We start from the raw sequence: 20,946 nt of genomic DNA on the forward strand, positions 1-20,946 counted from the left end.
TGCTCCAATGGATCTTTGGATCCATCATATAGGTCTATATAGGGGACTTTGAACTTTGGCGGTAGTGGCACCGCCATCACGCTCGCACTGTAAGGCAGGTTACTGCTGGCGAGCATTTGGTCCACCGAGGATGATATTCCTACTCTTCTTGCCATTTCTCGATACTTATCTTGGAGCTCTTACTGCATTCTTTCCTTTTTTTTTCTTTTTTTTTTTTTTTATTTATCTCCTTCGTCATCCTCCATTAGTACTCTATGTGATTCTTCTTCCTGGTTGCAACTTGGCTCTGGGTCTTCCATTGGTCTATGGGGGCCTTCTCGCAAAGCCTCGTTTTCTTTCTGAAGTGCCTCTACCTGCGCCATCAACCTTTTCACCAACTCATCTTTCTCGATCTGTGTTGTGTTCATGGTTACTAATGAGCTTACAAGGCCCAAGCTGCCCTGAAGTGCCTCCAGTGTACAAAGCACACGTTAATTTGTTAGGTCATCCCACAGACGGCATCATTGTTTTGGATTTGCTTCGTATGTACCGGGAGAACTCCTCGAATAGTTGGGAGGTGGATCATGGGACCTGCAAACATACAAATAAAGAAGGGAGCTCGGGGGTGGTCGAGGGACCCTTTGATCCTTAAGTTAGTTTTCTTTCTTAGGAAGTGTTTTTTGTTTTTTTTTTTTTGCCCTTAAATTTCGTGAATTTGATTATACCTTGAGTAAACTTTTATAATAGGTAGTTTGGGGTGTTGTTGCTTCCATTCCCAAGGAGTTGTCCCATCGTGCCTCATGCTTCGTGCACGTGAATCAGCTTCCATTCCCAAGGAGTTGTCCCATTGTGCCTCATGCTTCGTGCACGTGAATCAGCTAAAGGGTGTGATACCCTAAAGGAAATAATTAATACGCCGTTGAGCTTTGACCCACATTTCGGCAACCCCTCAGTCAGGTCCGACAAGTCCATCTTTTTCTTTGCGGGAAGAGTCATGGTTGTTCTTTTGGCACGCATTCCTACAGCTGCTGCTTCACGACCATCATTTCGGTTTCTTTTCAGCCTACTACAGCGGCACCCACCTTTCCTTTCTCAGTGTATGAGTCATGGTTACCTCTCCCGCACGCTTCCTAGCAGTTGTTTTTAGGGACTTGAGGAGTTTGCGTCCCCTCGGCCTATCCAGGTGGCACCCACCTTCATTTTCCCAAGTGAATGGTGGTTATAACTTCTCTCACAGGTCGCCACGTGCTGGTGATGATTCAAGGCGGCTGACAGGGCGACGTATGTCACTCTTGGCCACCTTTGTCGGAGTCTCATTACTCTTTGGTTTGGCCAAACAGGCCTCTCACTTGTGGGACAAGCCCACTAAAAGTTGTTATCTTCGTTTTGCCAAAACGATGAGCCTTTTTTAGATCGTGGGGTCTCAAACTTTTAGGATAGACCTTTTTACCCTCTCTAGAGATATTTGAAAAAGAGAAATGATACTTGCAGTCGTGAGTGCATAAACGACATACAATCACTTTGAAAAAAATGAATAAGTACGGGATCTATATGAAAAAATAATAATTTTTTAATAGTAGACACCCATTCTTTTTCAAAGGAACTGCATGATACTTATGTATTTTATGACTACATGTAATATTATTCTTTGAAAAAATTTCAAATACACCTTCCCCTATTACAACGAAGATGTTCTTATATGGATCTGTAACAACTAACAAGAAATGGAAGTTTAACACCAAGCCCGCTATCACTAGTCCCGACGTCAAAATCCAAATCGAATTAACAAAAATGATTTGATCACAATGTTTTTATGCGGAATATGAACAGTATATAAACAGTATTGACCACTGTATTTCCATTTCGTGTAAAAACTCAAACCTATGTCAAGTATCACGATTCATTCATAACCCAAGCGCCACCTTATCGTGTCCATGACACGTAAATTTTGAGCCACGTGACAATACTTCCATTAGAAATACCGAAACCGAAGAATGAGATGGGAGAAGAATTTTATAAATAGTAATAAGATAGTTTGAATTGAATATTTTTAAAATTTTGAGAAAATGGAGAAAAAATTAAATAAAAAATATTATAAAAATATATAGTTTATAATATTATTTTTGTATGAGGATTTGAAAAAGTTAGATTTTTTTTTTATTTAAAAGTTTGAAAAAGTTGTAATGATTTGTTTGAAAATTTTATATTTAAATTATGTTTAGAAATAAGATGAAATAAAATGAAATAAGAATTTTGTATCTCATTTGAGATCCCAAACAAGCTAAGTTGAGAGATGGGAAAGTCGTTATGCAGTTCACCATATTTCAAAAAGAGAAATGATACTTGCAGTCGTGAGTGTGCAAGCGCCGTGCAATCGCTTTAAAAAAAGTAAATAAATATGAGACCTATATGAAAATAAATTAATTTTTTATGAGTAGATTCCACTCTTTTTCAAAGTGACTGCATAGCATTTGTGTATTACACGACTGTATGTAACATTACTCATTTCAAAAAAGAAACAAAGAATTGAGAATCAATGCCATTGAGCTGGCCCTTACCAGGATATCAGGTCACTTATGAATATACAGTGCTCGTATGGATGCTCAAAGTTTCAGGGATTGAAACCATTAGAAAGCTAGCTGTCTGACTGATCTTTAGAAATTTAAAAAAACGTGTTCTGAGAGGATCAAATCTCCAAACTCCAAGTACTCTCAACGATTAGTTTTGGCACCTTTTTCTCCTCAGCCAAATCGACGGATGCTAAAATCTGGGAAAAACAAGACACTAAAAAAGTGGAAATCCAGCAAATTGTCAACTAACAATACAAACCATTTTGTCCTTTTCTCTGAAAATTTTCAGCAGAAATCACTAGATTATATTAGCATTGTAGATCTAATTAACCCTCAGCTAGACATCCAAACATGAAAATAGTCCCAAGAAGCAGACAAGCAGATCTTAACATGTAATGGGTTCCTCAATCCAATTTCATGCTGGAAAGAGAGAACAAAAAAACACTATGATTGCATCCTGACGATCTCTGAACCCTTTTTTTTTTTAATCGGTAAACAAATTTTTATTGATAAAAAGAATAGGCAAGAGCCTAAGTATACGGAAAATATACAAGAGCAATTAATTATCACTTAAATGCATGTCATTCATGAAAACTTGTTACCTAAAAACATGTCAAACATGATATGCTTATATTTTGTAGCAATTAACAACATGTCTTACTAAGACATTCCAAAACTTCTTATTAAAATATAAGTTTTTGGGTTGGGGGAACCACGCCTGCAATCAATTTCTTCAGTTTAAATTTTAATCATCTGAAAGGTTCAGGTACGTACAGACCACAATAAGCATATAGTAACTTGAACTTATTTCTTTTTAGCCTCAGTTTAACTGCCCAAGGTGGATTTACCATGTGTAATTGAAGGGAATAAAATAGCAGCCCCCGTAACTGGGTTGCCGTGTTAAAAATCTAATGAGATGAGACAAGGGTGAAAACACAACCCATTCGTCCCCTCTATACAAGGGACAGCCCCTCCCAACCCTTTATTCTCCAAAAGAAGAGAGAGAGAGGAGATTTTTTACAGTGATTGAATAGAGAAAAAGAAGTATATTTTAAATGTTGTGGGGTCGTTGTAGTCCTGTTGACCAAGATAATAAGGAACTTCATTGGGACCGAGTATTGAACAACAGCGTACCGACTAATCCGGGAGTGCACAAACCCTCGATAAAGAGTTTCTCGTAAGTGCACATCGGGTATTCAAGAGAAAAACCCCCTAGTCTGATGACCCCTAGAGGTTGTTTGTATCTAATAAGATTCAAACCTTGACTTTGGAGAGAGCATAACACTAAGACCAAGGCCTTTACCACTTGAGCATACCACTCGAACCTTAGACATTAAGACAGAACTTAACACCTTTAAGTACCATTCATATAGCATATTCAAGTAAGGTTGACAGTACTATTCATGGTAGGTCGTGTTAATTTATTCTGGAAAATAAAATTTTATAAATGATTTATATTGTTATAAAATTTTATAAGAAAACTCTTCCAGTAGTATGTCTAACCAGTACTAAACATGGGTCGTGGTTGAGTATTTCATCCCGACGACTCAACATGAGTTGTAATCAAGAATTCATTAATCCTTACCGATCAACATGGACTGTGGTCAAGCATTTCACCGATACTTGACATGGATTGTGATTGAGTATTTCACCGCTACTGGACACAAGGTCATTCCAAAACATTTCATAAGCCGATATTTCCAAAATCATAACTTCTTCATTTTCTCAAGTATTTCTTTTCACGTGAATCCCTTTTAAAACAATCCATTTTAAATAAAGTCGTGAGTAAATTTACATATGAGAAATGCTTGGGATCCCGATAATAGGTCTCAAGCATTTCTCCCGACAAGATTTTATTTATTTATTTTATACTTAGTGATTAAGAAAGTGTTTTTTAATGATTTTGTAAATTTTTTTCTTTTTTAAAAAATAGTTAGGTATACAAAAAAAAAAATGAATGAAAATAAATAAAAAAAAATATAAAAACTTGTTTTTGCCTTTTCGGGAGATCCTCGGGCTACATCCCTCGGGGGATGTAGCACTACTCATGCATATACAACCTGGCATGTTAAATTATTTTATGGTTGTGGTCAAGTATTTCACCTATACTGTATTTTGTATGCTTGATGTGTACTTGGCTTTGCCTTGTTACTTGTTTCAACAAAATTTGTACTCGACACAGATTGTGGTAAAATATCTCACACCTACTCGACATAGTCATTCTAAAACATTTCCTAAACCAGTAATCTTCATAACCATAAATTTCTTCATGTCTCAAGTATTTGAACAATGCTACACAACTTCCGAACCTTCACACACCACATTTTTTAAAAATTTTGTAATATTTTAATTTTTTTTTGAATTTATTCTTTTTAAACTAATTCAATTTTTCTATTCATTATTCATATATTAAATATTTAATAAAAGAAAAAAATAATAAAAATTAAAAAAAGTGTGGTGTGTGGAGGTTGTGTAGATTTTTTGAATGCCATATACAAACATAAAAAGATATAGAGCTCAAGTCACAATTAAATATGCCTATACAACATGGCATATTGTAAAATTGTTTTATGATTTACGCTACTAGTGTACTTATCAAAAAATGGTTTTTATGATTTACTTACTCTCCCAGTTAATTTTTTGGGACGGTTTGTTCTGTTTTGTAGTCACGGTCATCTATGTTACGGCTAATTATCAATTTCCGCTCTATTCTAATGTTACTAAGTCTTCTCAAAGTCCGAAAGAAGGCCCCGTTTGGAACTTGGATTGAACTAAGATTGATCTCAATTTAGCCTAATTGTAAGCTGAATCTAACATCCAAACACCCAACTCTCAAATTACTAAACTTATCTCAATTCAAAACCTCTTTACACGTAGGATCCACAACCTTTTTTAACTCAACATCTATATACACGAGGGACCTACAACTTTTTTTAACTTCACATAAATACAACTTAAATCATCTTAACAAACTAAACACATCTTAGGTAGGCCCCACAAAACTTACTTCACCATCTCAACTCACTACTATTCATAAAGAACTCAGCTCATCTCAACTTAGCTCAACATCGAAACATGACCTTAAACGACTGCATAAAACTTTTCAAAATTCCAACTCTTTCAAGGTTTACCACAACTATCAAAATCCTACCATAACACATTGAAAATACTATAAAACTTTGTTGAGGACGTGTTTCACACCACCCACCGTACAGACGACCTACAATCACAGAATGGGGCGGCGCTTGTTGCCCTACGTAAGCTCCGATGCTTAAGTTAGTAACGATATATGGAAAGAATGTATGCTCAGAGTTCAAGTCTCCAATTTGTTACCTTTATGGATCCATATATAGGAGGGTGTGACGTGATGGCCATTATCCTTGGTCAATGGCCCTTTCTTCCTTTCTCTCATGATCTCCCTTTAATCGAAAAAGATGTTTCCCCTTTAGTTAAAGTGCTTGGGTCCTGCTGCGGGCCCTATTCCAGTAGATTTAGGACTGTCTTGCCTCGTGGTTTGACCCTTTGTCTGTGGGGCTCCCAATTTAAAACTTCAATAGTCCTTCTGGATGCACATGGGTGGGCTTGGCCTTTTGAAAATGGGCTTGAAGCCTAGGAGCCTAAATGTCACCTTCAATTACCCCGCTAATTTCCTTGAGCCAACTCAAGGGAAATTTATCATTTAAAAGTGTCTCTACTTACCCCACTAGTCTATAGGCCTTTATTCAGGCTTTTCCTTCTTTTGGGCTGTAACATTTTGCCAAGTGGCGTGCGCTAACCTTTTCCATCTCTTTTATGGGAAAGACGTGGCTTACGTTAGCCATAATGATTTTCAAAAAGGAAGTGCGGTCTACTGGCATAGCCAACCCTTGGCGTTCCCTAGGTCCTTTCATGATTTCCTTTCTCGGGTGCATATTTCACGCGCCTTTTACTCCCTGTGACCTCTTTCTTTCGCTATTCTTCGATCTTTTCGTCTTCTCCATACCTTTCTGTGTTCCCCTCTTCTCTTCATTTCTCTGTTTCTCCTCCTCCTTCGAGTTTTCCCTTGCTTCGCTCCATTTCCCTTTGTTTTCCCCTCTACGTTTTTCTTCCCAAAGTATTTCTCCATGGCTGGTTGCGATTCTAGCAAAGTCCCCCTCAGTCAGACACCCGAATCTTCTCGTTCTCGTGAATCCACTTCCTTCGATGGGTATTCATGGCGTTCGACCCTAAATGTAGAGGACCTCGTTGATTTGAGGGAGACGTTTCGCATCCCTGAGTCCATAGATATGAGCATCCCGAAAAGGGGGTGCGTTGATGAAGAGGGTTATGGTCGGATGTAGCCATTACAATTTGTGCCCTAACCAATGGCTGGATATTGTAGGGAAATGTTTGTAGGTTTGGTGTGCATGGGCAATGCTTGGTGGCCTTACAAGGACATTATTCTAATGCCAAGCAGTGGACGAGTAGGTTTTTCTTAATTTCTAGTGATGGTTGGGACTATCCTGCTGATGAGATGCTAATAAAGGATTATTCTGTTACTACTCAATGGGGACGAGTTCCCAAGAACAAACACTTGTCGTTGCAGTTGACTAGTAGCCAACAAAATCGGGTGAATATTGTTCGCGAATAGGCAAAGGATCACAACCTTGATGGCCTGTCGTCAGAAGACCTCCTTTCTGATCTTAGCATCGAAAGGTTCTTGACAATGCCCAGCCGCACCCATGTGATGGTCGTGAAGCTTATACTTGTTTCCCCTCCGACCAAGCGGAGTGCTCCCCAGACCGGGGGACAAAAAATGAAGTCCCTTGCACTGAAGGGGCGAAGCCTAGGAAACTTGCTAGCTCCCTGGGGAAATTGGGGTAGCAGGTGGGCACTACCGCTTTTGGCCAGGCCGTGCCAGGGACATCACCTGCTAGAACCTCCCCGACAATGAGCCCAGGTCTTGATGACCTGGGCTCTTTGATGAAATAGGCTATTGATGATCTCTCTTTAGCCTATGATCTCGGGCTCCCTTCTGGAAGTGATCTTGTGGGCACATCCTTTGAATTCCCATCGATCCCTGTTATCGATCCTACTTCTGGTGGTGGTGGTGGTGGTGATCTGAGTAACATGTATGCTGCCTTTGCCCTAGGTGTGTCTGGGGAAGGAGCACTCGATATCCCTACCCCTGTGGTCAGTAACACCACGACCGGAGCCGAAGGTGGTGACCCAGGGCTAGGTCCTGCTCCCTTTTCCCTTCCTTATACTACGCCTGGTGACCAAGCTACGCCTCTGGATCAAGATGGGGCTACTTATCCACACAAAGGTGGGAGGGAGCCTGAAGATGAAGCGGGCGCAAAGGTAGAGACACAGTGCACAGATCATGCCGGCGGGGGAGTGGATTTTTGCCAAGATGAGTTTGTTAGCGAGCCACTTGGCGCCTATGCTTAAGGTGGCCTAGCCATAACTGCGCCCGATGTTGTTGCAGCCTTGGGCCTCACTTTGAGTTTGCCAGTACAGGTTGAGAGGCCAGTTCAATGGGAGACACCAGTTAGGAGGAAGACGCCGGTCCCTGTATCTCCCTGCTCCCTTCAGAGGCAGTCGTAGAGATGACAAGGCGCCTGAAGAGAATGTTGGGTCTAGTAAGGCCCATTTTCCCTTTCATCTGTTTTTTTTTTTTTTTTTTTGTATGCATTTTCTTTGGTGTTTATCATATTTTGACTTTTTTGTGTTTATGTAGAATGTAGAAGCCTTGGCATCTTGGATTGTAGAGGAAAGGTCCAGTCTGGAGGCGGAGGTTCGAGAGAGGCGGGAGTTCTCCTTCTTTGCTAAGCAAGAAAACAGCTGTCTTAGGGATGAGAGAGATTACCTGCATTGTTGTCTAGAGCAGGCTGAGGGTCAAGTCCAATCCTTGGAGGCTGATCTTGAGCTGTTCGGGCTTTGGTCTGAACTCTTTCGTGTGGAGAGCCTCCACACCCGCAACTCCTTTGACCTTCATGCAGTTAAACTGGAGAAGGCCACCTCTCGGGCATAAATTATGCGCCTTAAGGGGGTAGTAGACTCCTCTAAGAGTTTCCGGGTTGACGCCGAGGGGAAGCTCAAGGAAGCAGCCACCACTCTAGCTTTTTCTGAAAAGGAGCTGGCTCGACAGAAGGAGGCATTCTGGAAGGACCATCGTGAAAAGGACACCAAGATCACCCTGTTGCAAGGCGGTGGTCAGGGTGCAGGCTGATTTCGACAAGTACAAAAAAGAGCGTGCTGATATTGACACTAGCCAAGATAGGAATCTGGCGGGCTATGAGAAGAAGTCCAAGGAGGTGGACGAGTTGCCGGCGGCACGAGGAAAACTAGATGTTGAGCTAACTGTTACGAACAATGAGATCGTTTGCCTGCATCCCGAACTCACCGCAGCCCGAACTTTCTAGGACATGGCCTTTACATATGGGTATGGCGTAGAGTTGGCACGTTTGAAGATGTACCTACTGGCCAATCCTCAGGCTGATCTGAAAAGCCTCAACTTGAAAAACTTTCTTTCTGACGCTGCCGCCTGTCAATACGCTGATTCCATTGGTCGGGACGTAATTTCATACGCTTTCCCTTGTCCTTTGCCTCCTTCTCAATAGTGACAACTTCATTTTATTTGTTAATTGTTTACTTGTCGGGCCTTATTTTTGGGCATTTGTACATTCTGCACCTTCTTGAACTTACCGGTTCATACTGCTTTGTTCTGTTTTATGTCTTTGGCTCTTTTTCTTTGCGGGGTTGTTCTCTGTTTAAGCTCTTTTTCTTTATACTCTGTTAGACTTTGTGATCTTGAGGTTGTCAAGAGGTCTTTTGAACCCCTCGCCTTTGATGATTTCCTTATAAACGTGCTCCCCAGGATTTCTCATGTGCACTTATCCTAGTTGTGTTGCGCGAATACCTTGCTTACTCACCTAGAGTTGACCCCCCCCCCCCCCCACCTTCTTTTTTTTAAAGGCATGGCCATGTGACCTCCGTGCCCATTGAAGCCCTTGGTGGCTAACTTGGAGAGGGGTCGCGGGAAGATCTCCGCTCCCTTTGAGTTGCACCGTGAGTGTGTAACTCGCCCATGGTGGCTAACTTGGAGAGGGGTCTCGGGAAGATCTCCACGCCCGTTGATGCACCTTATGGTGGCTAACTTGTAGAGGGGTCGCGGGAAGATCTCTACGCTAGTTGAATTGCACCGTTTGGTGGCTAACTTGTAGAGGGGTCGTGGGAAGATCTTCGCGTCTATTGAATTGCACCTTTTGTTGGCTAACTTGTAGAGGGGTTGCAGGAATATCTCTGCGCCTTTTGAATTGTACCGTTTGGTGGCTAACTTGTAGAGGGGTCGCGAGAAGATCTCTACGTCCGTTGAATTGCACCATATGGTGGCTAACTTGTAGAGGGATCACGGGAAGATCTCTGCACCCGTTGAATTGCACATTTTGGTGGCTAACTTGTAGAGGGGTCCTCAGGAAGATCTCCACTCCCATTGAGTTGCACCGTGAGTGTGTAACTCACCCATGGTGGCTAACTTGGAAATGGGTCGCAGGACGATCTTCGTGCCCATTAAGTTGCACCTTGTGGTGGCTAAGCGGGAAGATCTCAGCACCCGTTGAATGGCACCGTATGGTGGCTAACTTGTAGAGGGGTAGCAGGAAGATCTCGTTGAATTGCACCTTTTGGTGGCTAACTTGTAGAGGGGTCGCGAGAAGATCTTCACGCCTGTTGAATTGCACCTTTTGGTGGCTAACTTTTAGAGGGGTCGCGGGGAGATCTTCACGCCTGTTGAATTGCACCTTTTGGTGGCTAACTTTTAGAGGGGTCGTGGGAAGATCTTTGCGCCCGTTGAATTGCACCTTTTGGTGGCTAACTTGTAGAGGGGTGGCAGGAAGATCTCTGCACCCATTAAACTGCACCTTTTGGTGGCTAACTTGTTCGCGGGAAGATCTCTGCGGCCGTTGAATTGCACCTTTTGGTGGCTAACTTTTAGAGGGGTGGTAGGAAGATCTTCGTGCCTGTTGAATTGTACCGTTTGGTGGCTAACTTGTAGAGGGGTAGCGGGAAGATCTTTGCGCCCGTTGAATTGCACCTTTTGGTGGCTAACTTTTAGAGGGGTCGCGGGAAGATCTTCGCGCCCATTGAATTGCACCTTTTGGTGGCTAACTTGTAGAGGGGTCACAGAAAGATCTCTGCAGCCGTTGAATTACACCTTTGGGTGGCTAACTTGGGATTCATTTTCTTGAGTCTCAACAGCATACATAAAAGGTAAAAATAGTTTTTCGAAAGAAATAAGTATTGATGCGTAAGGAAGCAAAATTTTCTAAGGATAAAACCTTTTAAGATGCTCGGCATTCCATAGGTGTTGAAGTTCTCTTCCCTCCCAGTCTTTGAGCCAATATGATCATGGGCGGTTGCTAGCGGTCACTCTGTAGGGTCCGTCCCATTGTGGACCAAGTTTCCCTCCATCTTGGGTAGTGACCCCTGATTCTTTTAAGACCAGGTAGCCAACTTTAAATGACCTCCGCTTGACTCGCTTGTTGAAGTATTGTTCAACTTTACTTTTATTAAGGATGTTATGGATCTATGCTTCTTCTCTTACTTCATCAAGAAGGTCCAATTGTTCAACAAGAGCTCGGTCGTTTTCCGCCTGATTGAAGTGGTTGGTTCGGTAAGTTGGCAAACTAATTTCAGTTGGGGCCACCACTTCGCTTCTGTATGCAAGAGCGAAAGGTGTTTCTCCCGTTGCGGTTTTCACCGAGGTTTTGTAAGCCCACAAAATTCTTGGCAACTCTTATGCCCAATCGCCCTTCCGATTTCCTAATTTATTCTTTAAAATTTCGATTAGGGATTTGTTTATTGACTCTGCTTGTCCGTTTGCTTGTGGGTGGCCCGGCAAGGAATACTTCACCTCTATCCCGAGTTCCTGACACCATGCCCTGTAATGCTCAGAGTCAAACTGCTCCCCGTTGTCTGAGATGATGGCCATTAGAATTTTGAATCTGCATACGACGCTCTTCCACAAAAACTTTGTCACGACTTTAGCCGCTATGGTAGCTAGGGCTTCTGCCTCTGCCCACTTTGTAAAATAATCAACTGCTACTATCATGTGCTTTACCTCGCCTTTCCTTGGTGGGAATTGTCCGACCAAGTCGACCTCCCATTGGGCAAAAGGCCATGGAGAGGTGATGGATGAAATTTTTTCTCTGGCGGGCCATGTGGAACTGAGGCATAAGCTTGGCACTAGGTGCATCTCTTGGCAAACTACTTGGCATCCCTAAAGGTGTTGGGCCAAAAATACCCTGTCCTTAGAGCTTTCTTTGTCAATCCCTTCCCGCTGGAATGGTTACCACAAACATCCTCGTGTATTTCTGCAAGCACGTATTGGGCTTCTTTGGGTGAGATGCACCTTAATAAGGGCATTACGAATTCCCTTCTGTACAAGACCCCATTGACTTTGACAAACCGTGCCGCCTTCCTTCTCATTTTTCTTACTACCTCCTTTCCTTCTTGAAGCTTTCTCGTCTCCAAGCAATCTTCCACTTCAACGGCCCACCCTGGCGTTCCGGACCCTATCTGTGTTACTTCGACCCTTATGGCTGGTACTTTGACCAATCTCCTCTATACCTCTCATGGTAACTTTGCGTCATCCTTGGTTGACGCCGCCTTTGCCAGCTTATATGTGACCATGTTGCTTGATCTCGAAATCTGCATTATACAGAAGTATTCGAACTGGTCGCGCAGCACCAGTGCTTGCTCGAGATATTTCTTCAGTTTTTCCCCTTTAGTGGCCTAGGCCCCCTGTTCGGCATGCCGACCCTTCGACAAAAAGGGTCCAGGGCCGGTTTGGAGGGGGCACCACGACCTCGGCAGGGAAACTACTAAATTCAGCCACGAAATATGCGAGGGCTTGTCCTTTAATTGCGTTTCTGGGCACATAGATAATTTTGAATTCATTGAGTTCTATTGACCATGCGACCAGGCACCCTGGCGAGTCAGGCTTCTTTAGTATTTTCCGAAGAGGGCTTTCCGTCAGGACTGTGATGGGTGAGCTTGGAAATACGGTCTCAATCTTCTGGCGGCTACTATCAGTGCAAATGCGAACATTTCGATTCGCGTGTATCTAACCTCGGCACCTTGTAAGGCGCAACTCGTGTAATACATAGGTGCCAGAGTTCCTTCTTCTTCTTTCACCTAGACAGCCGATACTGCTTGGGGGGATACTATCAAGTATACGTGCAGAGTGTCTCCCTGGTTGGGCTGTTTCAACAGGGGAGGGCTGGCCAGGTATTTCTTCAATTCTTTGAATACTTGGTCGCACTCTTCATTCCAAGGGTGTACCTGCTTTAAAACTCAGAAAAAGGGGAGGCACCTATTCGTTAACCAAAATACGAACTTGTTCAAGACTGCTACCCTTCCCGCTAGGCGCTGGGTATTGTTGATGGTTTAGGGCGGCACCATCCTCAGAATGGCTTATATCTTTTCGGTGTTGGCCTCTATTCCTCTCTACGAGACTATGAACCCCAAGAACTTACCTGAGCTTACTTCGAAGGCGCACTTAGCTGGGTTCAACTTTATCTTATACTCTTGTAACACCGCAAAAGACTCCTTAAGATCTGTCAGGTGTTGATCAGCCCCTTTACTTTTTACCAACAGGTCGTCTATGTAAACTTCCATAGTTTTCCCATCTTATATTTGGTACGTTAATCTTGCATTATTCAGTCCAAAGGGCATCACTTGATAACAATAAAGTCCTTTGTCAGTTATGAACGTCGTCTTCTCATCATCTGTTTTGCTCATCCTGATCTAGTTGTATCTGGAGTAGGCATCCATAAAGCCTAGAAATTGATGTCCGGTGGTGGCGTCTACGATGATGTCGACCCGGGACAGCGAAAAACTGTCTTTTGGACAAGTTTTGTCAAGGTTGGTGAAGTCCACACACATTCGCCACTTGCCATTTGCTTTCTTAACTAGTACCACATTGGAAAGCCACTCCAAGTAATGTGCCTCTCATACAAAGCCTACTGCCAGGAGCCGATCTACAAAGCCTGCTACTAGGAGCCAACCTCCTCTTCTGTCGCACTTTCTTAGCCTCTAGATCGACGCAAAGGTTGTGCTCTATGATCGAATTATCAATCCTGGGCATATCCTCATGGCTCCAGGCGAACACATTTATGATCGATCAATAATTGCTTCAAGACTTCTCGATATTCTGAAAGAAGGCTCGTACATACTCTCGTTGTGGCAATTGGGCGATTTGGGTGTAGCCGCACTATCTTTAGCGGCTCGTTCACCTCAGCTTGCATCAGATCCTCCTCGTTCCTGGCTTCCATGTGGGGTTCCTCGCCTGTAAGCAGTAGGGGCAGGGGCGACTGTAATGTTGCGCGCACCCTTAGGCTACCAGTTATGGAGGTTGTCAATGCCCCATTCCTCAATTCTTGGGCATAGCATTCTCGGGCTAATGTCTGTTCGCCCCGGACTTCGCCGACTCCTACGTTTGTCGAGAAATTTATCTTTAGGTGATACGTAGAAGTGACCACCTTGAGGTTATTGAGGGTCGGGCGCCCAATTATGGCATTGTAGGATGACAAAGCCTTTACCACCAAGAAGTCCGCCATGGTGGTGACTACATGGGCACTTTGCCCTTTTGTTACTGGGAGTGTGTTGGCTCCTACTGGTTGGACTGGTTCCCCTGAGAATCCCTTCAGTGACGAAGGTGATGGTCGCGACCTATTGGTGTTGATCCCCATTTTAGTGAATGCGTCCCAAAAAAGGATGTCTACAGAGCTCTCGTTGTTGATCAGGATGCACCTGGTCATGTAGTTGGTGACCACAAGTGTCACGACTAGGGCATCGTCGTGGGGGTATACGACCCCTTCATAATCTTCCTCACCAAAAGAGATGGTCGGTGTCACTTCTGACTTTTGGTACTTGCACAGCCTATTTGTCGTGTATACATCATGATATCTCGCCCTACAGGCGTGAGGTTTCCTTCTAGATGTCGTGGCGCCGCCACCAGCGAACCCACTTGCTATCGTGCTAATTTTGCCTAGGGGGCCTACCCTTGGCTCCTCCTGGGTCGTGGGGAATTATCTCTCATTCTCTCCTCCTGTCTATGGCCCTTGGGGCTCCCACCTTGCCTCTTGCGATATTCCTCCCTCTGGGGTTTGATATAATCGGCCAACATTCTCTCCAGCTCTCCGCTTCCTATCATTCCTTCAACTCATCTTTTGAGGGTCCTGCACTTCTCGGTCCAATGGGTGTAGGTTTGATGATAAGTGCAATAATGCTTGTCCCTTTTGAGTAGGGGTTCTTCCTTCCTTCCTCGAGCTTCTACTGCTTTCTTGCACACTGAGATTGTTGTGCATGGGCTGTGGCCCCTAGTTCTGGGGACTGACATATCAGTTTCGCATGCTATCATGATTTGAACTTCGTGTGTTTGTCTTTCTGTCTTTGTATTTGGCGCGGCTTTTGTCCCTGCTCTCTAATTTTGCTTCTTGCTTTAGCGGTTCGAGCAAGGCTTGCAAGGTATCCTCTGCATTGACAAAGTCGTCCGCTCTGTCCATGAACTCCCTTAGCGTGGATGGAGTCCATTACGCTAGTTCGGCCATGAACGGGCTTCGGGGCCAAACTCCTCCCAACAGCGCTGCTAACGTGATCTTCCCGTCCTGATCATCAGTGGTGAGCCTTTCTTTATTAAAGCCCGTCAAGTACGTCTTCAGGCTCTCCTCTTCCTTCTGTTTTATGGTTAGTAGGTAGGCTGCTAGTTTTCGGCTTCTCCTGCTTGCCATAAATTGCATCAGAAACTACTTAGCAAACTCTTCAAAGCTGCTAATTGACCCGGGACGAAGGGTCCCGAACCATCCCCGCATATTTCCCCTCAATGTTATCGCGAATGTGTAGCAAGCTTTCTCCCCTGGAAAGCCATGGCGAGTCATGTGCACCTTGAAGTTCTCGAGATGATCGATGGGATCTTTCGACCCATTGTATAGATCGATTTGTGGCACTTTGAATCTAGCCGATAGGGGGAACGCCATGACCTCTGCGCTGTAAGGGAGGTCCGTTCGGGTGAGGAGTTGCTCCACAGAGGAGGAGCCGCCCATCCTCTTCGCCATTTCCTTCTCTACCAGATCGCGTAGTTCGTCGTACATCTTTTTCTTTTCCACCTCTTCACTACTGACTCCTCCCTCACTGTGTGCATCACCTTCAAGCTGTCTGTTCTGGGCCGAGGGGTTGTCATTCTGCCTTTTTAGCTCCTCGTTGTCTTTCTGCAATTGTTCGACAACGGAGATGACTTGTCTCAGCCTCTCCTCCGCATCTGCTAACCTTTCTTATGCTTTTGTCATGCTTAGGGCAGGTTTGGAGGGTGAGATGAGAATTTTGTGTTTTGTTTTGAGGTTTAAAATATTATGTTTTAATATTATTATTATTTTGTGATTTAAAAGATGTGTATTGGGATTTGAAAAAGTTGAATTGTTTATTATATTTTATATGAGAATTTGAAAAAGGTGTAATGATGAGATGATATGAGATAAGAATTTTGTGTTTTGTCTTGGGTACCAAACCTGCCCTAAAGTCTTAGATCTCGGTCGGCTTGTGATCGTGTGACGACTGGCATGTAAAAATCACGTTAAAGTCTACTAAGATCCCACAGACGGCGTCATTGTTGAGGACGTGTGTCACACCACCAACCTTACAAACGACCTGCAATCACAGAATGGGGCAGCGCTTGTTGCCCTGCGTAGGATCCGATGCTTAAGTTAGTAACGACATATGGAAAGAATGTATGTTCAGAGTTCAAGTCTCCGATCTGTTACCTTTATGGATCCATATATAGGAGGGTGTGATGTGATGGCCATTATCCTTGGTCAATGGCCCTTTGTGCCTTTCTCTTATGATCTCCCATTAACCAAAAAAGATGTTTCCCCTTTAGTTAAAGTGCTTGGGTCCGGCTGCAGGCCCTATTCCCGTATATTTAAGACTATCTTGCCTCGTGGTCCAAGCCCTTTGTCTGTGGGGCTCCCAGTTTAAGCCTTCAATAGTCCTAGATTCACATGGGTGGGCTTGGCCTTTTGGAAATGGGCTCGAAGCCCAGGGGCCTAAATGTCACCTCCTAAATGTCACCTCCACTTACCTTAAGGTAGTTTAAAGAAGGTGGAAGCAAACATTCCCTTCCTAGTCCCATGAAATTTACCCCATAGGAATTCTTTTTCTCACCTTTTCTCAATAAGTTCCTTTTTCTTTTTCTTTTGAAAAACTTGTGTTTTGCCCCTGGTCTTGAAAGACCAAACTTTGAACGCAGCATATCTTTCTTTCCCTTTATAAAGTCGGATGAATTGAGGCTAAAACCGGTATTCCAACCGTCTTTCTTTCACACGTACCATTTAATAACTGGAAATCTAGACTTAAATAGATTTCTTTAGCTCAGGCAAACACCCTAATAAGCCTCGAAAATTTAAGCATTCACGATTAGAACTTCTCCCAAGACCGGCCAGCAATCAATTGGCACATTGAAATTCCCATTACATTTTGATTTGTATTAACAGGACAACTATCTAAGTTATTTTTTTTTATGAGTTTTAAATATATATTTAAATTCTTATACGTTTATGAACTGATAGAGAACCTCAACTGGCATATTTGAGATCCAAAATACTGGTATGCAATCGGTTTCATTCACTTTCACAAAATTTCTTAATTCATCTCATCTCATTTTATTTAGTTATTACAATTTTTTCAAATTTACACATAAAATAAAATAAACAATTCAATTTTTTTAAATTTCAAAATAAAAATAATATTAAAAAAATATATTATAACAATATTTTATTCAATTTTAAACTTTTATCTGATCTGATCTCATCTGATCTCATCCTATCTGCGAAAACAACCGAGACTAGTTTTTAAATGCGTCTCCTATATTCCATACACGTACTTCTTTAGACATCCAATAATTCTTAATTAAAATATGATAGAAATGATAGTTGCAGTTGTGAGTGTGCAAATACCGTGTAATTATTTTGAAAAAAGTAAATAAATACAGGACCCATATGAAAAGAAATTAATTTTTTAATAGTAAATTTCACTCTTTTTCAAAGCGACTGCACAGTACTTACGCACTCCACGACTGTATGTAACATTACTCAAAATAGAAAAAGCCTTTAATTTGAAAGACCAATCAATAACCCAAAAACAAAAATTTCTGTATGTACCTTGAAGGAACCATTCTGCTTCGAGTTTCTTGACCACTCTAGTCCCAACACTGGACTCGATGTCTGGTACCAACCCCTCAACACATGATCACCATAAACCTTCCGTGCCACTGCAAACTCCCAAGAATTCTTCTCCAAATCGTAGCACGGTTCAAATGTTGTCACCCCTTCGTGAACATAAGTGTACTTCAACTTGCAATTTCTCGAGCCAAGCGCGTGATTAGCTGACACCTTGTTAGCAGAATCCAGCACCAGGGTTCCGTCCAAAGCAGTCCTCTTGTAGGAATGAAAGCACTAAACCAGGAATGCACGAAATCAGAAACCAGATAGATTACATCAGGAATTAATGCATGAAATCAGAAAACAGATAATATAATCTCAGCACATTGAGAAGGATAATAACGACTCAGGTTATAGAAACACATATATACATACATGAATGTGCTTAATTATTAAAGTATAAGAAACCTAACACTGTGTTTGGTAAATAAGAAACCGATACTTAAGAAACCTTTTTTAAAAGTATACATACAGCTCGGAGCTTGACATCGCCGGCGTTAAAACCGAGCGTTGCAAGGGCGACGGCCGGGCCGTTGCTTTTGTTTGTTTCGTATCTTCCTTTCATCGACACCTTCATTTTGCAGAAACCAGAGAGAGAGAGAGAGGGGTACAGAGTCACAGACGGTGATAACAAGAAAGGATTATTGTCTTGTAAGTTTGTTACTATCGTATATCGTTCCGGCGGTTGGTCGTTTTTTTTTTCAATTTATTTTGACGGCTACACCTTAATAGAATAAAAATAAAGAAATATTTTATTCTCAAAGTACGTGGCAGAGACATCTAATAAAAGAGGAATTTTCGAAAACGTAAGCGTCATGATATTCTTTTAAAAATTAGTCTAATTTATTATTAAAAAATTAGTTCCTTTTTTTATATAAATTTTATATTTATTTATTTTAAAAAAAAATATATAACCTTTGCGCATTCTACGACTGTAAATATCATTTCTCATAATAAAATACTTAACATATAGTGCATATCTAATATATTTAGATGTCATGATTTGATTTGAAAAATAAATTTTTAAAATTTGAATTTCACAAATCAAATCTTACTATTCAAGTGATATAAATTGTGTGTTCTACACATCGGATGTGTTTGGAATTTTCTTCAATTTAAGAGCTTACTTTTGTAAAATTTTCGTGTGATTGCAACAATGCTCTTCCTACGGGCGTGCTTGGGGTTGCACTAGGGATCTTAACAAAAAAAATTCTATTTGTCAATCCTACATTACACATTTGTTTTTGTTTTTTAATTCCTTATGCTTCAAATTTCTCAAAATATTTAAAGTGTAAGCTGCTTGCTAGAATTCCAGGCAACTGAAGTTCCGAGTCATACCTTTAGTGCGGTATAACTCTTTAGTGCAATATAACTTTATAATCCTAAAATTTTGTCGTGCGAAGCAACTTCATGGGATGTTCAATTTATATGGATTATGCGCAAAATTTCTTGCTTACCCAAAGTTGAAATTGGATATTTATGGTTGGGATTTTTTATTTTTTATAGAGGTATCCATTGATTATTAGCGCAGCTGCACAGGGCTCCACAACATGAAAAACTAAGATTGTGGAGAAAAGCAGGAATTGAGTTCATAATTTATTGTTTTCATGATTACCCATGCCTTTGTGTTGTACTTACAATCACGTTTTTGCTAAATCGGGGGTCATAGCTATAATTTATAAACCTGATAATTCATTTCCTTTTTACCCTTAATCCCCCCATATTCTCTGAAAACTAAGGGAAGCATGGGAGAATTTGCAGTTACCGGGACCATGACTAAGAAATTCTTTGTTTTAATCATGTTGTGTAAGTCTACAAAGTTGTTTCATGTCCTTGCCTGAGCAAACTTTTTTTTAGTCGGTGCTTTTATTACAATTGGTTATATTGTATCTTTTTATTGCTTCTTGCCTGGTTTTGAGTAAAGTTGTTTTGGTTTTATGTTTGGTGGTTTATATACTTGGCTCTTTATCTGTTGCCATGTCACCAATTTATCAAATTTTCTTCATAAATAATACGTACACATTATTGCCTGATGCAGCTATGGCTTGAGCTTTGTCCTCGTCGCCTCCTAATAGTATTTTCAGATGGAATGGGAGATCTTGCTAGCCATGGAAAACATGAGCGAGACATTGAGCAAGTCAGTTCCCCTTCACTCACCCTGTTAACATCGTATTTTGTATGCCTAAACAAAGTTCTAGAAACTTAGGCAGGAATATTCACTTGTAAACACAAGGATGAAGGTAGGCTTAGGGTGGTTTGGGGAACTTCTTATGCTTAAGTCAGTCTCATGTGTCATGGGTAATGGCTAGAGAATAACAAAGTTCCAGGAGAGTTCTTTGTATTTGGGATGTAGCTTTTACACGAAATTTCGGGGGGACATTCTGTACCTAGTGTCAAGGTTTGGCCGCCCTACTCGTAGCTATTTTAGCCTAGATATTTAATGAGACATGGCGTTCTATAGTAGGGCTTTCAATGCGGCACTTCTAAGACAGAGCTTTTAATGTGGCGTGACTTCCAAGATGCATTCTAGTGGTGCGTGAGCGGTGTGGTCATTTCTGGTGGCCTATGTCAGAGAATGGAAAGCTATCTGCATCCTCTGTTCACTTGTCGATGTAGGTCCTTTAATGCTAGGTGTCATAGAGGATGTCAAAGTTAGCACGTCCATCTGTCCCCCATTGTTTGGTTTCCTGCATTGTGCATCCTTCTTCATCTGATATAACTTAAGAGAGTCGAGCCCTTTCGGTGACACTAGGGGCAGCCAAAGGGAAGGCCTGTATGACACCCCCATGTCACTGCATAGGATGTAACGGAGATTTGGAGCGTCGAGACATGCAATACATAGTTACATACCTTCGTTCATGACAGTTAATATATAATGTATCCTAGTATGCAACTAGCAGTATGTAATAATCGTAGTGCAAATAAGGATGACAAAATAATTTATGCCAGGATGAACTAAACATCCTAAAATATTAATTAACCATAAATAAGTACTTCATCACTTAAGTGGTTTTCATTAAGTTAGAGCTACGAACATTAGAATCAAGTCAAACCTTTTCTCCAAATCAGGTTCGTCCTCAACCATCTGAAGCCAGCCGTTCATCCTGCTCGTTGTAGGCTGGCCCTGACACAACTTTTACCATTTCGGAGAACGATAGTCGGTC

The 20,946-nt window shown here is 42.0% G+C and overlaps 1 protein-coding gene across 1 annotated transcript; it reads right to left on the minus strand.

Annotated features, from left to right (window-relative positions):
• Positions 1 to 2,665: 2,665 nt before the first annotated feature.
• On the minus strand, positions 2,666 to 18,359 carry LOC108995544 (outer envelope pore protein 24, chloroplastic-like). Its single transcript, XM_018971123.1, has 3 exons — positions 18,255 to 18,359; positions 17,723 to 18,016; positions 2,666 to 2,746 (listed from the first exon to the last, which is right to left on the minus strand). Exons 1-3 carry the CDS (start codon positions 18,357 to 18,359, stop codon positions 2,666 to 2,668), a joined length of 480 nt encoding a protein of 159 aa, XP_018826668.1.
• Between the last annotated feature and the right edge of the window lie 2,587 nt (positions 18,360 to 20,946).

Source organism: Juglans regia, chromosome 6 (assembly GCF_001411555.2).
Source record: "Juglans regia cultivar Chandler chromosome 6, Walnut 2.0, whole genome shotgun sequence".
NCBI lineage: Eukaryota > Viridiplantae > Streptophyta > Magnoliopsida > Fagales > Juglandaceae > Juglans > Juglans regia.